The sequence below is a fragment of the Xiphophorus maculatus genome, chromosome 12 (genome assembly GCF_002775205.1).
Source record: "Xiphophorus maculatus strain JP 163 A chromosome 12, X_maculatus-5.0-male, whole genome shotgun sequence".
Lineage (NCBI taxonomy): Eukaryota > Metazoa > Chordata > Actinopteri > Cyprinodontiformes > Poeciliidae > Xiphophorus > Xiphophorus maculatus.
This window is the reverse complement of record NC_036454.1, coordinates 12814005-12833680: the sequence shown is the minus strand read 5'-3', so window position 1 is coordinate 12833680 and position 19676 is coordinate 12814005. Positions and strand designations below refer to the sequence as shown.

The window sequence follows — 19676 nt, the reverse complement described above, 5'->3', positions numbered from 1 at the left end:
CAACCAATCACAGCAGCTATTGTTGTTTTTGCGTCACCAGGCAATATGGCGGCTTATTGTTTGGAACCGATGTGAAGCTAGTTAGGATTCGTTCAAAAATAACAATAAAAATGCAATAATAGCACTTTACAGTACTTAGACGTTTTTTAAATGCATAAAATGGTTTAACTCAAATCGTTTTGCTATAAAATGCTTTATATAATTCGCATATATTCCGCATGGATTGTAAACTCACCTTAGCTTCGTGGACATGCTAGCCTTTAAGCTATTTTAGATACCACTGGTGGAAATAAATTTGAGTTTTTATTTCTACAACCAAATTTCTTCAAGTTGATGCAATGCTGGGATTCTTATCAGCAAGACAGGCCGGTGTGGATGACCCTTTGCGACTTAGACGTGCTGAGTCAACGAGAAGGTGAGGGAAAATATACGGTGGATATTAAATATGCTGATGTATTCTCTGATAGAGTTGAAGTGTTTGTAAATCGTTTGTAGCTGGTTAAGTTAAATGTTTTGCGACACTGTTGTACGGGAAAGTTCTAATGACTCAAGATTAATATAAATTAGATTTTCCAATTCAAGTATTTGCCGTGATATTTAGTGGTTATTTAGACATCTTGTTAATCATCATGCTAAATACATTTTTATATACTAACTGGAATATTTCAAAGGAAGCATACCAAAATGGTATATTCAATTAAATTATTCTTTGCTACTTTATTGAAATAATTTTGCTCTTTTACCCTCGAGGGTCATGACCCTGATACATTTTTCATTTTGTAGGTCAGAAACAGACAGGCGAGGGAACCTCTTGTCTAAAGAGAGAGGCTGTACTGATCGAAGATGAATTAAGTTCAAAAATACTTAATTCATCTTGAAGCAAAATTAAATGAGATCTTCAAAAAGTCATTGTGGAAAGTGATGATGTGAATCAAATATCTATTAGATGATTAGATTATTATAATCATCTTGCTTTACAACTATAACGTGTACTATTAGTATATGTGTAAAGAATACTAAGAAGCATGCATGGACTAGAATCGCACATCTTGTGGCAAATATTTATAGCTTTGCCTTTAACCTGATAACCTTGTAGCTTTTTTCTGTACCCCAATGTTTCTTCGGCAGGTTGTTTTCAAAATCTGTCATCTTAATATCAGGTTTTATGCAATTTGACTCTTTCTCTATCTGTCAGAGTCCTCAGTTTGAAGCTAAATCCCGACAGAGATGTGGACCGGATCCATGGAAATGGGATTAATACCATTGACATTGATGCGATTGAAGGCAGATAGTAAGTTTTCTCAGTCATCATTTTACTACAGTAATACTGTACAGGTTTAATGTTGTTGTAGTTCAAGTTTATGTTTTATCATTATACTGTTACACTTGCACATATTACTAAGACTTGGGTTTGTAGTTAACTAGTGCTGTCTGCTAATGTAATTGAAAAGATTCTTGGAAAAAGTGATAAGATCTCAATAGGGCAACATGTTTGCAGTCTATTTTTAAATGTCATTTTACAAGCAGTAAATTATGTTAAAGAATGGGAGTCATGTAAAAATCATACATATTTAGACAAAGTAATTTGTTTTGAGAATTAATATTTTATCATTTGTTAGTATGTTGTCTGGAGGGGCAGATGGCGTTATTGTCATCTATGACCTGGAGAACCACAGTGGGAAACAACAGTACACCTGCCGACCTGTCCGGACTGTTGGAAGGTAAATGTCAACTTATTTATTTCGTCCGCTAGAGGGCAGCAATCTATCATTGTTCTGTTTTCAAGTTGCTCACTAGGTTTTTTGCAAGGATGTAACACAACACAGTAATTCATTTTCATTTCTTACCAATACTAAAACATGAACAGAAAACACCATTTAGTGTAGTTATGTCAGGAGGGTTTGACTATGATTTTTGTTTTCACAGGTCAAGTCGACATGTCCACAAATTCAGTGTGGAGACAGTTCAGTGGTATCCTTATGACACAGGAATGTTTGTCTCTAGTTCCTTTGACAAGACCATGAAAGTGTGGGACACAGAGACTTTAAAGGTAAGCCATGATGTCTACAAACCTTATTTACTACAATACCTTATAGCTTTTGCTATGGTCTGCACAAAGCTTCCAATGCATCAAAGAGATCTCATTGTCTGAATGTATCAGTCCCCACAAGAGTTAAAGCCAAAACTACAAAAAAATATATACATGTTGCATTTAAAATAGAAAAACCTTCTAAAAAACAGACCAGCCCTACACTGTATTGATGGTTAAGTCAAGCAAAAAAGGCTGAGCTTTTCACTTGTTGATGTTAGTATTTCTTTTTAGCTGTAGATGCATACTTAGCTACAAATAATCAAGTTTTCACTAAATGGAAACTTGATTATTTCATTGCTTAACATTAATAAGCAATGTTTTGCTTATTAAAAAAATAACAGAATTATTTGCAATTTTTATGTATTTTTGAATTGTGTGAATCTTACGTGATTACCGTAAATCTGCAGATGTGCCGATGTTTATGTCCGATTCATTGTTAAAATAATTGATAGAATAATAGATTACTAAAATAATTGTTATCAGCTGCCCTATCTTTAGGGCAGTTGTTTTTCAGCTTGTCTTGGTGCCTCAGTGAAAGTGGAGGGATTTATGAATGTCGGGCCACATAATCAAAAAACCTCCAGGCCTCTTCTAGAAAACTAAATGTTTAGAGGAACTTTATCTGTGATCACAAGAATTATTTGGAGCATCAAATCACCAAATCAGTGAACAAATGGCACAGTAGATGTCTGTAGATGCCTGCACAATCTGACATATTGTTACCTTCCTAAAATAATAATAATAATAAGTCATTTTGTGCCACAATTGATACTGGCAAAAAAAATCACTTTTGACTTTGGCCATTATTTTAGAAGTTGACAAATTGGATTATTTTTACAAAGAAAATTGGCCAAATATCAATATCATGGACAACTATGCAACAACAACAGTACTTTACTTTTTTTATTTTTCACCTTAAACATCTGTTTGATTTTGAACTTAGTTGTCCGGGTTATAGATCACATACATTTTCTGAATTGATTTCTTTTGCTATGTCACAAATTTTCTCCTTATGGGAGAAAATTTATAGGGTGTGTAAGCTTTTTATATTCACAGTCTACCTCTTACGTTAATAAGTTCAGCATATTGAGTCCCCCATTTTTGCACTTCCCTCCACCTCTCGATCTGTCTTTCTTCTTTTCTGCTTCATGCGTCCCACCATTCTACGTCCCATATGGCAGGCCCAGAGCTGTGCTAGAATTACGCTGGCACCACGGTTGCCTCTAAAGGTCACAGAAGGGACAGAAAAGAACCCACTAACCTTTTTAAGTAGTTTACTCTATTTGTGTGTGCGTGCCACACAAATGCACACTCTGTCCTTTTTCAAATATGTTGTGTGTTTTGCATTGTTGTTCTCTTTGTCTTTTTTATTTTTGTGTGTGACATTTGTATGCAAACAGAACCTCCTCTGTATGTGTGTGACTGAGTGTTTGTGCAACCAACCCCCCATCTCCTCCTCCCACTGGCACAGCCCATGCTCGTGCTGGCACTCACTGACAGATGGAGCACAGAGAAGCTTTTCATGTTTGCAGAAGAATTTGCATTGTAACCACCAGTGGCTGCCCGAGTGAGCGCTGAGCTGCTGTGCCTTCTCTCTTTTCCCTCTTATATTCAATTTTTTCAATGATTTTTTTTTTTATCATTTTCTGCTGACATTTATCCACACTAAACCATAAGGCTTCTGTTGTTCAATTAATCTTCATATTGTATTTTCACTCGACATACTTACACAGACCCGATTATAAATTGCTCCTTTTTTCTTTTTTTTCTTTTTTTTTTTTAGCCAGCTGAAGCGTTTGAGTTTGAGGGGAATGTCTACAGTCACCACCTATCACCCATTGCCAGGAAGCACAGTCTCATCGCAGGTGTGTTTTCTCTCACCGTGACTTGTTGCTCATCCTATTAACACAAAACATCCTCAGAATTTTCTTGGACTCTTTGCATTGTGTTCAAACACAAAACCAAGGGCAGAAATCCCGTTAGTTTGTCTGTCTCTCTTCAGTTTTTGTGCTACATGTTGCTCCACAAAACAACACAGACAGAACGCCTCACAACGCACCTCAGGCTGTAAAATGACATCAACCTGGAGGGGACAGAATAGGATCCGAAACTGATTACATATGAGCACACTTCAGGGGAGAAGCATTGTCGGAATCTCGGTGTTCCCGGGTAACGAAGCAGGACCAGCAGGTTCGTCGGGCCTGCTGAGTGTGTGCTCTCACAAACACACGGATAAGTTCCTTGTCACATACAGAAACCAGTTCCTTCAGCCTGCCTCCTGCTTTAAGACCAAAGGTGTTCCAAAGGTGACAGGCCTGTCAAACAGGTTACATGCATCCCCCACACTATGGCTTTGTTTCCATGGAAGCAAAGGTTTTTAAGGGAAACTTCCTGAAAAGCAATTTGATCTTATATATTTAATGTTATGTATCAAGTTATATCTAAATCAGTAGTTGGTTTTGTGAATGTTGTATATCTACATTTCCCTTTTTCATGACTTCAAAGGAAGAGGGCGTGTGAGTCTGTCGCTTATCATCAGTTGTTTTAACCAAATCTTATCTGTAAGATTCTAGAATTTAATGTTGTGACAAATATTCTGACAGAATTTACACGAGGGTAATTGCTGGATGCTAATCGGAAGAAATGTTATTTTGAAACTATGTAAACAAACTTTGATTGACATCATATACTTTGAGGGTTGTGCTTATCATCTGTTTCTCTTTTATCACTGTTGTAATTTAAGACAAACCTGTGTGTGTCTGTGCTTCCAGTTGGTACCAAAAACCCTAAAATTCAACTTTGTGACCTGAAGTCTGGTTCACGGATCCACGTTCTTCAGGGTTTGTGTTCTTTTGTACAATAACTTTTGACAATTTTAAAATTTTTAAAATACGGTTCATCTTTTTGTGCATAAAACAAAGGCATAGCTACAACATAGAATGCAATTGTTTTGTTAAAACTGATGTAATCATCTGGGCTTCCTTAAATGGATACCTTTTACCTGTTGGCATTAAATCATCAAATGAATTTGACTTCACTGTTATAGTTATATTTGGGATCAAATGAGACTACATGTAATTGGATCTAAATCAGACTAAATATTTGGAGTGATCGGAACTGAATGTGACCGCACTGGATATGGTTTTAATTTGTATGTTCTGTGAATAGCCTTGAGATTTTTTTTGTGACTTTGCTCTGTGTAAATAAACAGAACTGTATTAAAATAGATTTAGCAGTCAGAATTGGTAAAATGTTATATTTTGTGAACTCTTGCAGTAGAAATTCAAGAAAGCAAATAGTTGAAAGTCCTGAATAATAAACTTCTTAAAGTTGAATGATGATTGTTTTTCTCAGAGTTGACATTCTTTTACATAGATTAGTGACATAGACTAAATTCAGGATAATAAAGAAAATGCTTTCATTTTTATCGGACCTTAAAGAAGTCCTGTTAGACACAAATTTGCATTTCAGAAAGGCAGAAGAACCAGTCTTGCTCAAACCCCAGTGGGAGGAACCACCAGAGAAAAATGTGTTCATGACGATAAAACTGAGGCTGCTGTTCTTGTTAGCAGAGCTTTAACCAGGCACATGGCTAAAGGTTTATCTAAATGCCTTCACAAAAAAGGGATCCATCTATTAGGTTTTTCCTGACTAGTTCAAATTTCTCTCTCTTTTAATTTTTTTCCCAGTTTTGACTGATTCCGATTCTTTTTTTCCTAAAAGCTGTTAACATATAAAAGAAAAAAATAAATGCACTGCAAATTCTTTGATACAGGCAACGGTTTTGAAATAATAAAGAAGTAGGAATTCTAAGGTTATGCCCATAAATTCACCAAAGGTTATGTGTCCGATTTACCGTGAACACAGAAAACATTTATCAAAGCGCAGGCTATTGGTTATTGATTTAGAAACTCAAAATGGTTGGAGTTTGTTTTGATGTATTTGACGAATAAAGTTTAAAATCAGTATGGGACTTGGCAATCACAGATCAGTCAACCTAGAGGAAATTCACCATCATTTCAAATCTCTGAAAAAATGATCGATGTATCTATAATGGACATTTTCTGAAGCTTTGTAAGCTGTCTATTTGCACAGTATGTGTGGGTGCGTCCATATTTATGTGTTAACCAGTATAATATTTGCATATCCAGGTCACAGAGCAGAAGTACTGGCCGTGCGGTGGTCGCCAAGATACGAGAACATCTTAGCAACTGCCAGGTAAGCTCTGCTTTGCAGCAGTATATATATATATATTTTTAATTGAACCTAGTTTGCAGTATGAGCATCGTATAAAGACAACGCTAATTTAAATTGTCCCGATCTCCACTATGTTGTGGCCCAGCTGATTGTGGCATATGACATCCCAGCCATCTGGCCACGTTTAGAGTCAAGGATAATGGTAACACATCCCTACCAGACAGGCAATGCGGTGGTTTAGTGGCGCTGTCAGTTTAGCATATGGTGGATACAGTCCCCACCTATTTTCATGCCACATTAGACCTGCTAATTAACCCACTGGGATCGGTGCACCACTCTGCCTTTGGATTGTAAGTGATTTTGAAAACTACTGGCACAGCGGAGAGCCTAGAGTAATGTACGGATGTTATAATGAGCCAGCTTGGTAATTCCAAACAGAAAATTGACCTTTAAAAGCAAGAATTAGGTTACAAACACTGTTGTAAATAAACAATATTGAGCTTCTTCTCTTTCTTGCAGATGCCAGCTGAAATTAAAACACACTGGCTTCTGTCATGTATTAACAAGGAGAAAGTAAATGTGCAAATAATGTCTTTTATTCCTTCCTCTAAGTGCAGACAGCAAGGTGAACATTTGGGATGTGCGGCGAGCTTCAGGTAGTCTTTTCACTTTGGATCAGCACAACGGAGAGAAGTCGAAAGCTTCATCACAAGCAGGTTCGTTTCCCAAGTATTCAGACCTTTATAGTAAATTATTATGATCTTAGACACCTTTAAGAATTATCATACCTATTTTCACTGTCCAGTGATTTTTGACCATCAGTCGTACAATCTAGTACATAAATGTTACAAAAATATAGCATAAACACATAGAAATAATAGGAAAATGACTGGATAGTTGTAATAATGAAAGGACTGTGGATGCACACATGACTGAACCCATAAAGATACCTAAAGGCCTCGACTCCTTTTTGTGTTTGAACCCCATTAACTTGATGCATGCCTCAGCTGGCGCCTTGTGTTAATTTCTGTGAGGTATGTGTTTCTGTTAAACAGAATTTCTACACAATATAGAAATTGTGGATTTAATTTATTAGTATTTTAATAATTCTGGATAAATATGGAAGAGAAATAAATTGTAATATGTAGAAAGATTATTTTTTCTGAAGAAAAAAATAGTTCTCTATTGAAACAAGTTTACGCATGCTAATACCTTTTGAAATAAAAATAACTTTGTTGTACATTTCCAGCAGAAGTGGAGGAAAATGTTAAAATCTAAATGTTTTTGCATGTTTCTGATTAGAAAACACAGCCCATAACGGCAGAGTGAATGGTCTGTGTTTTACTTCTGATGGCCTTTACCTCCTAACCACCGGCACAGATGACCGCATGAGGCTATGGAATAGCGCCACAGGGGCAAACACACTGGTAAGGTTCACGCAACCTGATTTTATTCTCATAGCCAACCTTGGATTTAGATTTCGAAAGATACAGCTGCAGAAAAAAACCAGTTTTACTAGCTGAACATCTTCTCGAAAGATGTGCAAACGGCAAGAAAAATATACAAACATACTACATTCCTTTTCTTTTTCTGAGAACCTGGCTACTAAATGCTAAAATGTAAAATAAAAGTATGTGATATATAGATACCACAGTTAATAAGCTTATGAAACTGAGTGACAGCCTTTACTTAAAGACACAAAAAAAACATATTTTGGGGTCAAATGTCAAACTTCAGTAACGATTGTGTAATAGGACACCTTGAACCACCTGAGCCAGATGTCAAAGGAGTAATCAGAGCTACAGTAAGTAAGAATCTGACCCAAAGAGAAAAGGTGATGATGTAATATGCAGATTTGTATATAATTTTTCTAGTTTATGTGCAGTGACATTTTTAACCATTTAGCAATGAGAATTATTTAGTTTCATAATCAGTGTATAATATTTCAACCATCCCACACATCCAGTTTCTTTTCTTGTTTCTCTCAGGTGAATTATGGGAAGGTATGCAATGAGAGCCGTAAACGGCTGCAGTTCTCCGTGTCTCACGGCTGCAGCCCAGAGTTTGTGTTTGTGCCATGCGGCAGCTCGGTGGCAGTGTACGCGCTGCACACAGGAGAACTGATCACTATGCTGCGGGGTCACTACAACAACGTGGATTGCTGCGAGTTTCACCCAGACTACCAGGTGAGACTCTCCAAAGTACCAGGCGACACGAAGCCTCGTATCAGCAGCACTCATTTGTTCCGGATCGGTCTGACGTTTCTCTCCTGTATGCTTGGAAAATTCACGTCAGGTTGTCTGCCTTCTTATTCCATAAACCCATCAACTCGGCTCTCAATGTGACTGCCACTCCCTTTGACAGATAAGATTGCCGTGTCAACATTTGCATCCATAAATTTCAATGCAGATGTTCTTGTGGAGCTGAAGAAGCAGTTACTCCCAGGCTGCTTGTCGTTTGTTCCCGTTTGTTCATAATTCCCACAGTTAGACCATGTCTACACACATTAAGTTTAGTGCTACATTTTTAATAAGTCAGGACAGCGAGGACTGTTTTATTTTAGTCTGTAACATCACTACTAAGATCTGCAGCTGACATCTCCTTGAACTGGCTGACAGTTCAGGATTGTACAGCAGAATGAATGGAGCATCGACGTGACTGATACTTCATGATTTTCTTGATTGTGTTATTTTAAAATTCCTGTTGTGCCATTTAAAAGTAAATGAACGCAGTTCTGGACTTATAGGCAAAAATGTTAATTATGAATTATTTTCAGTTTTTAGCTTTGCTGCGAAACACTTTCTTGAAATTGAAACAAAAAGCTCATTTTCACGTCTGTCCGTTTGAAAATGATTCTTTTTAAAAAAAATTTTTAAAAAACTGGAACTTGATAGTTTGACCCTTCTGTAGTAAGTAATTGTTTGTGATGGATGCATTGTTCCAGGCTGTTGTGATTCAAAATAAATGTTAATGTGCTTTCACAAACTTTATTTTCTGTCAAATAGCCCCAAAATTGTTAACTTTATGTTTCCCTTCCTCACTTTATCACTTCCTTTCGACATTTCTATCTTTTGTCCTTTTTTGTTTCTCTTTCTTCTCCTTTCTTTTATTTCCGTCTGTTTTTTGTGCTCCACATTTAAAGTCTTTTGAATGTAGAAATATCTCCCCTAAATTCTTTGTGAAATTTTGTCTGTATATTTTAAAAATCAGCAAAAAGGAAAAAGATAACACAACTCTGACGCTGTTAAATATTTTCATGAATGCTGCGTAATAGTCGTATATTTTATGGTACAAAACCTCTAAAACTGCATGGCACGTTGGTAAACATTAAGTTTTCTGCTGACTTTTATGTACATTAAATGTCAATAAAGTTTTGTTTTGGAGATGGACCAGTTCAGATGTAGGCTTGTTACCATGTAGAACTTTTAAACAAACGGACATGTATTACTGACAAATGATCAAAAGAGCAACTAGATCGCTAATCTTCTGTTTGAAGCTAAATATATTTTAACAATGAAGTCAGATGATAGTTATCTGTCCTTACTTTTATGTTTACATAACACAGACAGACTTATTAGTTGTCTTTAAGGAGGGGCGCAGACTGAGTGTCATTCAACTCATGCCAGCCTTATTTGGTAGTTTGTGCATCCGGTGACACAGACACATTTTCAACGTGTGACGAATAATAAGAATGTTGCTTGGCAGCTAGTCGACTCAGAGATCCAGGAAAGGATATTTAGTCCTGAAAACGTACTTTTTTTGCTTCCTGTTCAATTACATTGAACTCAATCATTCCCAAAGCTACCTCAATGTCTCTCAGGAGACATCTTGCTTGAATGGATGTTTCTACGTCCTTTAATTACTGTACACTTGGCCCCAAACGCTGAATTTAAGGCTGGTGCCATTTTGAAGTTGTTGTGGGGACTTTAAGGTGACGCGTAGAGATGCTGTTTGTGTGCAGGAGCTGTACAGCGGAGGTAAAGACGGTAACTTGCTGGCGTGGGTACCCGTCGTCCGTACCGCAGACGTGGAAGAAGAGCCCAATGGTGAAAATAAGGTACAGGCCGTTAAAAACTGAAAGTATCACCAGAAGAAAGAATTCTGAAAATTAAAGAAACGTCCAAGATAGAGCTGACTTTAATGACTGCTTTTGTTTTCACTATTAACAAGAGCAGAGATTTGAGCTCAATGGAAAATCTCCACCCTTTTAAAGGATAGGCTGTAGGTCTGGTTTCAAAACTCGGATGAGAATACTCAAACAGGTTTTTGCTGCTTTTGAATGCTCTCCCTCTTCATATTTGCCTTTAAACAGATCTTTCCAAATCAGCTTCCAGTGTGCGTAATTTAAAAAACAAACCCCTAAACACTTCACGTGTATTTAGTACACAACGTGCCTGAATCAATTTGTGTAACTTACTTTGATTGATGCTATACAGTTTTTGTATCCCATAAAAAAATCCAACTGCGTTTGTTTGCCATTTAGTCAATGCCTAAACAGTAACTACATTTCAACTCGAAACATCAACAATATCAACACTCCCTTTGCAGACATGGTTTGCCTACTGCCAATATTTTAATTTAAAAAAATTAAGTGTATCCAAAGAAAAGCCTATAAGAGTCTCAGTGCTTTGGATTTAATTCTGCGGGTGTCCTAATTTATCTCTTAAATTGCATTTCAAGTTTGATATTACAAAGATTTTTATTATATCCATTATTTTCATAGAATTTTTTTTAACCATTATTGTGTGCAGAATGGTGATAAAGGCAGAAAATAGAGTTCAGAAGTGCTCTGAAGTTCAGAAACGTGCTGGTGTGGTTGTGTTGTTCCAGTAACAGGAATGAAACCACAGATGTCATCCTGGGAATTTAAATTATGTCAAGTCAGCCTTATCTGGAACACAGTGACACTTGTTAGTTGTAATATACCACAAATATCCGCTGTGTTAATGTAAGTTATATGTATAGTTTATTTGATGTAAATGTCTTATTTTTGTAAAGGCTCTACTCAGAGAAATGCGTCGTCTTCGCATGTGAAGCTGATGTAGGTATTTTAATTCCTCGCAGGTTGCTGCCAGCCTGTCTGCTGTGAACCCTGCCTTTCAAGACAATTGGAGCAGCGATGAAGATTAATAAGAAGGATCGGAATGTGTGGACAGCCGAGGCATGCCAGATAAACTTGCACTTAATTAAAAGCTAGTGTAAGGAATTCTCTTTTTGGGTTTATGTATACTGCTGCTGTCAGATCTTTGACAGCAGAGACGGGAGCCTTCAAAACTCGTAGAAATATGTAAATATTTGTTTGTTGTTTTGTAGAACTATAATCAGTCCTATGTTTAGAAACATTTGATACTAAATTATACATTTTCCGTTGCTGTGCTATTTTAAAGTGGCACCAAAGGGACCTTCTACAAGTAGAGCTCATTTTCAAACTTTTTTTTTTTTACATCAATAAAAGGTTATTTTCAAAAGTAATTTGATTTCGTTTTCAGTGTTGCATCTACTTGTATTTTGAAAACCAGTGGTGCTTTGTAACACTATTTAAAAGCCTTGAACTTTTTTTTCATTTTATCATGTTAAAACCACCAACCTCAATGTATTTTATGATCATTTTCGATGATACGACAACACAAAGCAGTGCCTAACTGAAGTAGAAGGAAAGTGATGCATAGATTTCTAATTTTTTACAAATAAAAATCTCTAACATGCAGTGTGCATTTGAGTCAGTACAACATGTAGAACCACCTTTTGCTGCTGTCAGAGCTGCAGGTATTTTTCAGATTATGTTTCTACTGTTTTTGGACAACTACAGACTTAATTTTTTGTCTTTGCAGTAAGATTGAATGTTTAATCTCCTGTTAATATACATTTTCAAGTCTTGGCACAAACTGTCTATTGGGCTTTGACCAGGCTATTCTAACATGAAAATAATTTGATATAAACAATTTAATGAAGTTTACATGATCATGCTGCAAAGTGAAGCTCCAGCCATCTTCCTGTGACCTTTGACATGCTTCTATGTCTCTTCTGAAGAAAAGCATCCCAACAGCATGATGCTGCCACTACCATGTTTCACCACGGTGTGTTCAGAGAGATGTTCAATGGTACATATTTCACTTAGAGTTTTGTGTATAGAGAAGAAAGTTTAAATTTAGTATCAATTCACCTGAGGACTTTTTTTTTTTTTTTTTTTTTTTACATATTTGGAGTATCCCCTACATGGCTTGGGACAAACTGCAAACAAGACTTCTTTCAACAATGGCTACTCTTGACATTCTTTTATTAAAACCAGTGCAATTTTGGCAGCAATTAGACACAGAAACATCCACTTATTTTATCAGTAAATGTTGAAAACGTTACTCTTCACAATTATGCTCTATTTTGTGTTTGTCTCTCACATAAAATCCCTAATAAACATGACAAAATGTGAAAAAAGTCACTCTAAATGCATCTTTCTTGTCAGTGTATTTCTTTTTTCCCAAGTCGGACAGATTTGTGTGTATTTTGTTGGGTGACTTATCGCCAACGAATGGGTAAGAGGATACACTGTGACTATCTGGACAGGTCAATGGTTCACCAGAAGAAACCACGAACCATCTGATGATGTCACACCTGAGGGCAAAATAGGGGGATCAATAACTCTAGAGGTCTTTTCAGATAATGACTTTTTTTGCAGGTGATTTTTGAAAAGACTTAACCATTCATTGAAAGCACCGAGTCTCCCTTTGTCCTTCTAGGGGAAATTTACATCTGTTTGTAAGATTCTTTTGTTAACCCCCTCTAGAAACTAGGAGCAAGGAGGGACACTGAAACCTCTCATTTGGGCAACACGCCTTTCAGTATTACACTTTGTCTTAAGTGACCGTGTAAACATCTAACCCAAACTGCTGATAGGAATATTTGCTCTGATCAGATATTGTGACATTTTAGCGCATCTTCTTCAGTCTCATCTTGTCATCTTGCTGTGACAAAAAAGAAGGCGGTGGAAAATACCGGCACTAAGCACTTTCTCTCTCTCTCTTCCCTTTTCTCGTGTTTTCTCAAGCCAGACTCGACGTGTTTTGAAGATGCATTGTTCTTCCACTAAATCGTACATAGTTTTCTATGAGACACCACTCAAGAATGGCCCTGTTGGACTACAAATTGACCAATCAAAAAATTAAGGGGCGTCGCTTAACAGGTAGTCCCGCCCCTTTCCTCCGGATCAAAAGGACCGTGCAGCCAGACTGAGGCAGAGGGCAGCGCATTTGCCAAGAGGCAACAGGTGGAAAGATAACTCGACGGGATTCAGCGTTGGTTCGGCAGTAGCGACATTAAAGGTGTGTACTTTTAAAAAAAAAACTTTTTCAATTTATGAAAATTAAAAAGTGTGTGTAAAAAGTAAGTTTGGTATTGACGCGACATCATAGGTACCATCCATTAAACATGTATGTTTAATGGATGTGAATAGTTGCTCGGTTCAGTAGCTACAGTGTTTGAGGAGCACCGTGGAAACGTGAGGAGCTACGAGTGAATTCACTGTTTGGATGCTGGGCATGTATGTTTATCATATGTTTTTGCGAAAGCACACCCGAATTGTGGCGTTCATATGTCGGTTGGACACCGTTTGACTATGTTTTGCAGACTTTCTGCATCAAATTGAAATGTTTTCTTTTTCTGGTGAACTTTGTACACAGCTTAGTTATTAGGCGCGTCATGGCAGCAGGAGCATTTTGCATCATCATCATCATCATCCATGAAAAGAAAGGGAGGGAGGGGGGAAACGTGAATTGGCGTGTCACGACATGTCATTGGGTTCGTTAAGGATGAGACTCAGGCTTTTTTTTTTTCTTTTGCAATCAAGGAGGCACACCTTGAGAAACCTGTCCAGAAGGGTGTTTCATGGGATGTTTGCTTTTTCAGTGATTTTACAGTTTCCTCAACCGCTGACAAACACACACACACTTCATTAGACCATAGTAAATAAGTTGCTATGGAGTTTCGTTTAAACCCCTGCTGTGGCACTGACCTGTCTTGACACAAGTTCAGTGTTGGTATAATTTATTATTGGAATAATGTATAAACCTGTCAGGATAAACTTGAAGTACAGGTGTTTTCCTCACTGACCCTGGTCTTTATGCCAGGCTGCTGACACTCGTGAAAACTATTTTTCTTACTGCTACTGACCTAATTGACAGAATTGTTGTATTTATGGATATAAAAATAAACACAAACTAGAGGATATTTACTTAGGGATATGATTCACTTCGCTTTTAAAGAAATACTACAAATGCATTTTGTCTGTAAATGAATTGTTTTCTAATTGTAAAGATGAAGGATGCCCCTTTCCTACACATTAATTGTTTGTATTTTTCCATTCCTTTATGTGTGACTAATGGGGTACTAAACAGAATTCAGGTCTTGCCAGATTCCTAAAATACTTCCTGAAACGTCTTCGTTACATTAAACGAAAGAAACCCATCAGTGTTCGGTATATGTCTGACTTCTTATATCTTCACTGTTCAGCATAGTCAGTGTAGCTGTCTTTTCCTCCTCACTTGCAGAGATGTCCTTGCATATTCTAATGCTGTGAAATGAAAATAGTTTCTTTCTTCTTTTTTTTTTTTTGTAGGTGGAAGAAAATTTTCACTAGCATATGCTGTACCCTTTCTCTAAATGTCAGTGAACTTGAGGGAAACAAACTGACACTGTAACCTTTTGCCTTTCTTCCTCTAGGTTGCTGGGATCTTGCCTGAAATGGAGTTTTTTAATCTGAAGACCTCTGTTGCACGCATTTATGATGAGTTCATCCAAAATGCGGGTGAGTCTTGCTGATAAATATTCCCTTTTCTCCATAGTCTAATCTTCAGTCGGCTCGTTTTATGTAAACCTCGCTAATCTCTCTATTCTGTTGCAGATTCGCGGACAGAACAATGGCTGCTCATGTCGTCTCCTCTTCCCCAAACCATCATCATCGCAGCTTACATCTACTTCGTCACGTCACTGGGCCCTCGACTGATGGAGAACCGGAAAGGCTTTGACCTGAAAGGAGTCCTTATTGTCTACAACTTCAGTGTGGTGGCTTTGTCACTCTACATGTGCTATGAGGTGTGTTTGGGCTTCTGTTTCTCTTCACGTGGCACGATCCTGGAACTTTACTGCTACTAAATTGCTCTTGAATCTTGGATGTCAAGTCAGAGTTTGTAGTACTGGTCTGAATGATGAGTAAACATGAGTATGTCCTCATCTTTTATTTCTGAGTCATTGTTGGGGAGTTGGTTTTAACTGTTAACCAGATAAGGTAGTGCTTTTATCTTTCTTGAAAATGCTGCTTTGCAACCTGTCAATATTTTTCTTACTTTTTTTTCAAATTAACTTGTGTTATTGCTTTTTTTTTTTTTTAATACAAAATGAGTTTCACATATTTCTTAGCTCATCTCTTGCTGGTTTTTTTTTTTTCCCCTTCAGTTTGTGATGTCAGGATGGGGAACTGGATATTCATTTCACTGTGACCTTGTTGACTACTCTAACTCACCGCAGGCTATCAGGGTAAGCTCACTTTTTTACACCGACTAGCTTAACTCCCTTTTTTTTTTCCAGTTATTCTAAGCTCCTCATCAATGTAAAACTGTATTCCTGTAATAAGTGTTTAAATCTGAACTTTCTCCTCCAGATGGCAGCAACGTGCTGGCTTTACTATTTCTCAAAGTTCATCGAGATGCTTGACACGGTAAAGGAGACAGCTGTTCACTGCATAGCAAGATTAATGTTTCTTTATGCTGTTATTAAACTGGATCTCGTTCTGCAGATCTTCTTTGTGCTGAGGAAAAAGAACAGTCAGGTGACATTTCTTCATGTCTATCATCATTCTATCATGCCCTTCACCTGGTGGTTTGGTGTTCGTTTTGCTGCAGGTAAAACTTGTTTCCCTGTGATGTCACAGTAAGAGTATTTGTGATATTGTGATGTTAATCCAGACGCACTCCTTGTTTCAGGTGGACTGGGAACTTTCCACGCCTTTCTGAACTGTGTTGTCCATGTTATCATGTATACATACTACGGGCTGACTGCCTTGGGCCCCAACTACCAGAAGTACCTCTGGTGGAAGAAGTACCTCACTACTATTCAGCTGGTGTGTACCCTGAACGTTTGTTAAAATAGTCAGTTTTTAAATTCTCTTTAACCAGTTTACTGATGCCAACTTTATTTTCTTTGCTTTTCCTCAGATCCAGTTTGTCATGGTTACCACCCACATTTCTCAATACTTCTTCATGAGAGACTGCCCATACCAGTTCCCCATCTTCATCTACATCATTGGTTCGTACGGCCTGATTTTCCTGTTCCTTTTCCTCAACTTCTGGTACCACGCCTACACCAAGGGCAAGAGGTTGCCTAAAGTGCTGCAGGCTCAGACATGGGGTCACCACACCAACGGAGTCATGAATGGGAATGTAGATCATGACAAATACCAGTGATGCATTCTTATGGTGATTTTTGGAGTTGACTTCCTTCACACAAGCAAATCACTGTGGTGAAGTGAGATTCCTCCCAAATTATTATTGTTGTTGTTGTTTTTGGACTATTTATGTTGGCTGTTTTCTATATCTGTTGTTAAAGACAATCTTTCAATTATAGCCAAACCTGACCTTTACCTACAATATTGAAAGGCTAAAAGCTTTTACTTGACCTCTGTTTATATTGAAGGTGATATTTTGCTACAGAGACTTTAAATACATGTTTGTTTTTTTATTATGCAAGTCTCAAACTGACCATAAAGCTGCTGAAGGTGAAATTGGATGACCCTCAGTTGTACATATCACCTGGAGTTTGTTAAAATTTTACTCCTATTTTTTTTTTTTTGTTTTGTTCATCTCCATTTCTTCCCAGACTTCAATTATCTTTGTTCTTAAGTGGTTCACTGAGATGTTAAAGTTTGTTTAGTTTACTTGCTCTGACAACAATGTCAGCATGCTACACACTGTTTACTTTTGGTGATGCACGTATGGTCACTTCTCCACAGCAGCTGCCGATGGTACAGACATGCAGTGAAAAGCCAAGTCTGATTGCAGTGGCATCAGTTTTCATTCCTGCCTCCGTTGTCCTATGAAGCAACGTTGTGAATCCCCAGTGTAAACCTAATGGACTGCCGTGGTTCTTATAGAATCCAGAACAGACCCATCAAACCACAGTTGCAGTCTTTACCGAGGCATATTGCACAATAACGGTTCATTTTTAAGCCGAACACTCTTACTTTTGAGCGGTGTGCTAATGAGGTTTTCCATAGTTGGTGCCTTTGACTGTCAGTTTTATATCTACTGATTTTAACTGCGACCATGAATATAACACTATGGTGACTGAGGACACAGGATTGAGTTTTGTGTGGAAGGGGTTCCACCTTTTAATGAAGCACAAACCATCCCAAAAGGTTTACAGATGAGTAAATTTTTTTGTTGTTGTTTTTCAGATCCATTTATACCAATGAACAATACTGTAAAACTTTATATTGTATTTTATATGTATTTATGTAAAAAAAATAAACAATGATTGTACTTTGAAGCTGTTTCTGAATTCATGTATTCAAATTATACATTACCTGAAGTCCTGCCATCCGTTAAATTTGGCCACATTTTAGGTTGCAGCGTTTAACAACTTTAAAATTTAAGTTCGACTTTCTACCTGGTGCAGAACAGTGAAGTGCACATATCCGTTTTATCAATCTGTCCAAATAATCTTTTCCAAAGGGCTTTCACTTCATGAGAAAAAGAACTCATGACCATTTCAGTTTTGAACTGATCCGACACTAAAATAACCAGTTTTGGTTCTTTTCAGAACTAAATGAGTTCTGAAAGGATTGGTGAATATCCAATGATTTTTTTCCTTTTTTTTTTTTTTTCTTTCTTGGCTAATAACCGATCTAACCTATGTCCTGAATAGGTAAATTTAATCTTGGTTTCAATGTGCATAAAGATTTCCCGCATTACTGTCTGCTGTCTGAGGGAAAAGTCTGGGAGAATTTTGCCTTTGCCTCACATCCACAGCTTAGGTGTGAAAAATGTACCTTTATGGAAGAGTGGCAAAAACAAAGTAATTGTTGAGGGAAAATCTGTTTTTAAAAGTTCACTGGCGCTCTTTAGGGGACACAATGAATGGAAGGTGCTCTCATCAGATGAGTCCAAAGCTGTGCCCTTTCAGCTCTACACTATTAATGTTCTTTTGTTATAGTGTTTATATCACTATTTATTAAAATTAATACAGTGCATCACTCTGGAAACAAAATAGCCTAAATGAAACATAATGGTGGCAGCATCATTTCTAGAAGCTTTCGTAAAGCATTTATTTTTCTTATGTGGAAGTAAACAATTTCTGTTAAATCTCTATGACATATATTACAGTCTGTGACAATATTCTGGCAAAATTTGTAAAAGTCAAGACATAAAACCAGTTTAAAGTTAAAACTGACTTGGTAAAATTTTAAATATTTGCTTTCCACAAATGCAGCTTAGTTGTCACTGTAATAAACTCTTGTCACCAGTAGGGGGTGTTGTAGGACTAAACTTGGTTTCATTCAATACCCTTTACAACCGTAATGAAGAAAAGCTTAAATAAATAAAGCTTCAATTTCTTATCTTGGCTAAAACCTGCTGCAATGCAATGTATTTTGCTATACGTACAAATTCAAATGCATTTTAATGTTTGAATTATTAGCAATAACTGTAATACACATTAAATAGGGTATTTTTCATTTCAACCTTTCACTAACAATAAGATTACAGACTTATTTTCTGTCAGATGTTTACACTAAACGATAGCTGAACAAGAATCAAACTTGTCCATATGTCTGCATGTTTTTTTACAGTCAAAACAGATTTGTTTCCATGCAACCTTATGAGTACCGAAAGCCCACCAGTGCAGAAAGTGGTTTGAAAGATTTTAATGACATTTATTATTGATCACATTTAAATATATCTCATTAAGTAGTGTTCTAAGTCAAATATTTAAAGAACGACACTTTACACGCATGGTCTTCTACTGCAACAGAGCAACACAAAAACCTGCCCTTTAAACTTGAGCTTCCCTTCATGCATGAAAAGAACTCATAGTAACACCAGACCCACCTTGTTTTTCATGTTAAATATGTATAAACATTGAGTTTGAGTGCAGAGGTTAAAGGATTCAAACCATGGGATGAGAACCGACAGCAGGACAACTCAGCCCTATAAGGGCATGGATGATCGCGCCGTAAAATGATGAGTTTCAACAACGGCTGTCTGTCTTCGAGCGACCCTTGCAGCTCCTCTCCTGGTTTTAGTGCAAGAGAACTGGGTCATTATCACAGCGACTCTGTAGAAAGGCCCACAGAAGAGGCAATGAGCACGACTTCTTACTGTTTTTCACCTCAAAATGTTGTTAC

At 37.2% G+C, this 19676-nt stretch overlaps 2 protein-coding genes across 2 annotated transcripts; both read left to right on the top strand.

The window, feature by feature from the left end:
- The first annotated feature begins 42 nt into the window (after window positions 1–42).
- Window positions 43–11996, top strand: ercc8 (ERCC excision repair 8, CSA ubiquitin ligase complex subunit). The gene is made up of 12 exons (XM_005794897.2): window positions 43–415; window positions 1196–1291; window positions 1620–1721; window positions 1927–2050; window positions 3876–3957; window positions 4864–4932; window positions 6244–6310; window positions 6902–7005; window positions 7592–7716; window positions 8278–8475; window positions 10251–10346; window positions 11354–11996. Exons 1-12 carry the CDS (start codon window positions 339–341, stop codon window positions 11417–11419), a joined length of 1206 nt encoding a protein of 401 aa, XP_005794954.1. The 5' UTR covers window positions 43–338; the 3' UTR covers window positions 11420–11996.
- A 1504-nt stretch (window positions 11997–13500) lies between these two features.
- elovl7 (ELOVL fatty acid elongase 7) lies at window positions 13501–17821 on the top strand. Its single transcript, XM_023343110.1, has 8 exons — window positions 13501–13605; window positions 15002–15086; window positions 15183–15373; window positions 15734–15814; window positions 15939–15995; window positions 16074–16179; window positions 16261–16397; window positions 16492–17821. The coding sequence occupies exons 2-8, from the start codon at window positions 15023–15025 to the stop codon at window positions 16738–16740; spliced, it is 885 nt and encodes a 294-aa protein (XP_023198878.1). The 5' UTR covers window positions 13501–13605; window positions 15002–15022; the 3' UTR covers window positions 16741–17821.
- The last annotated feature ends 1855 nt before the right edge of the window (window positions 17822–19676 follow it).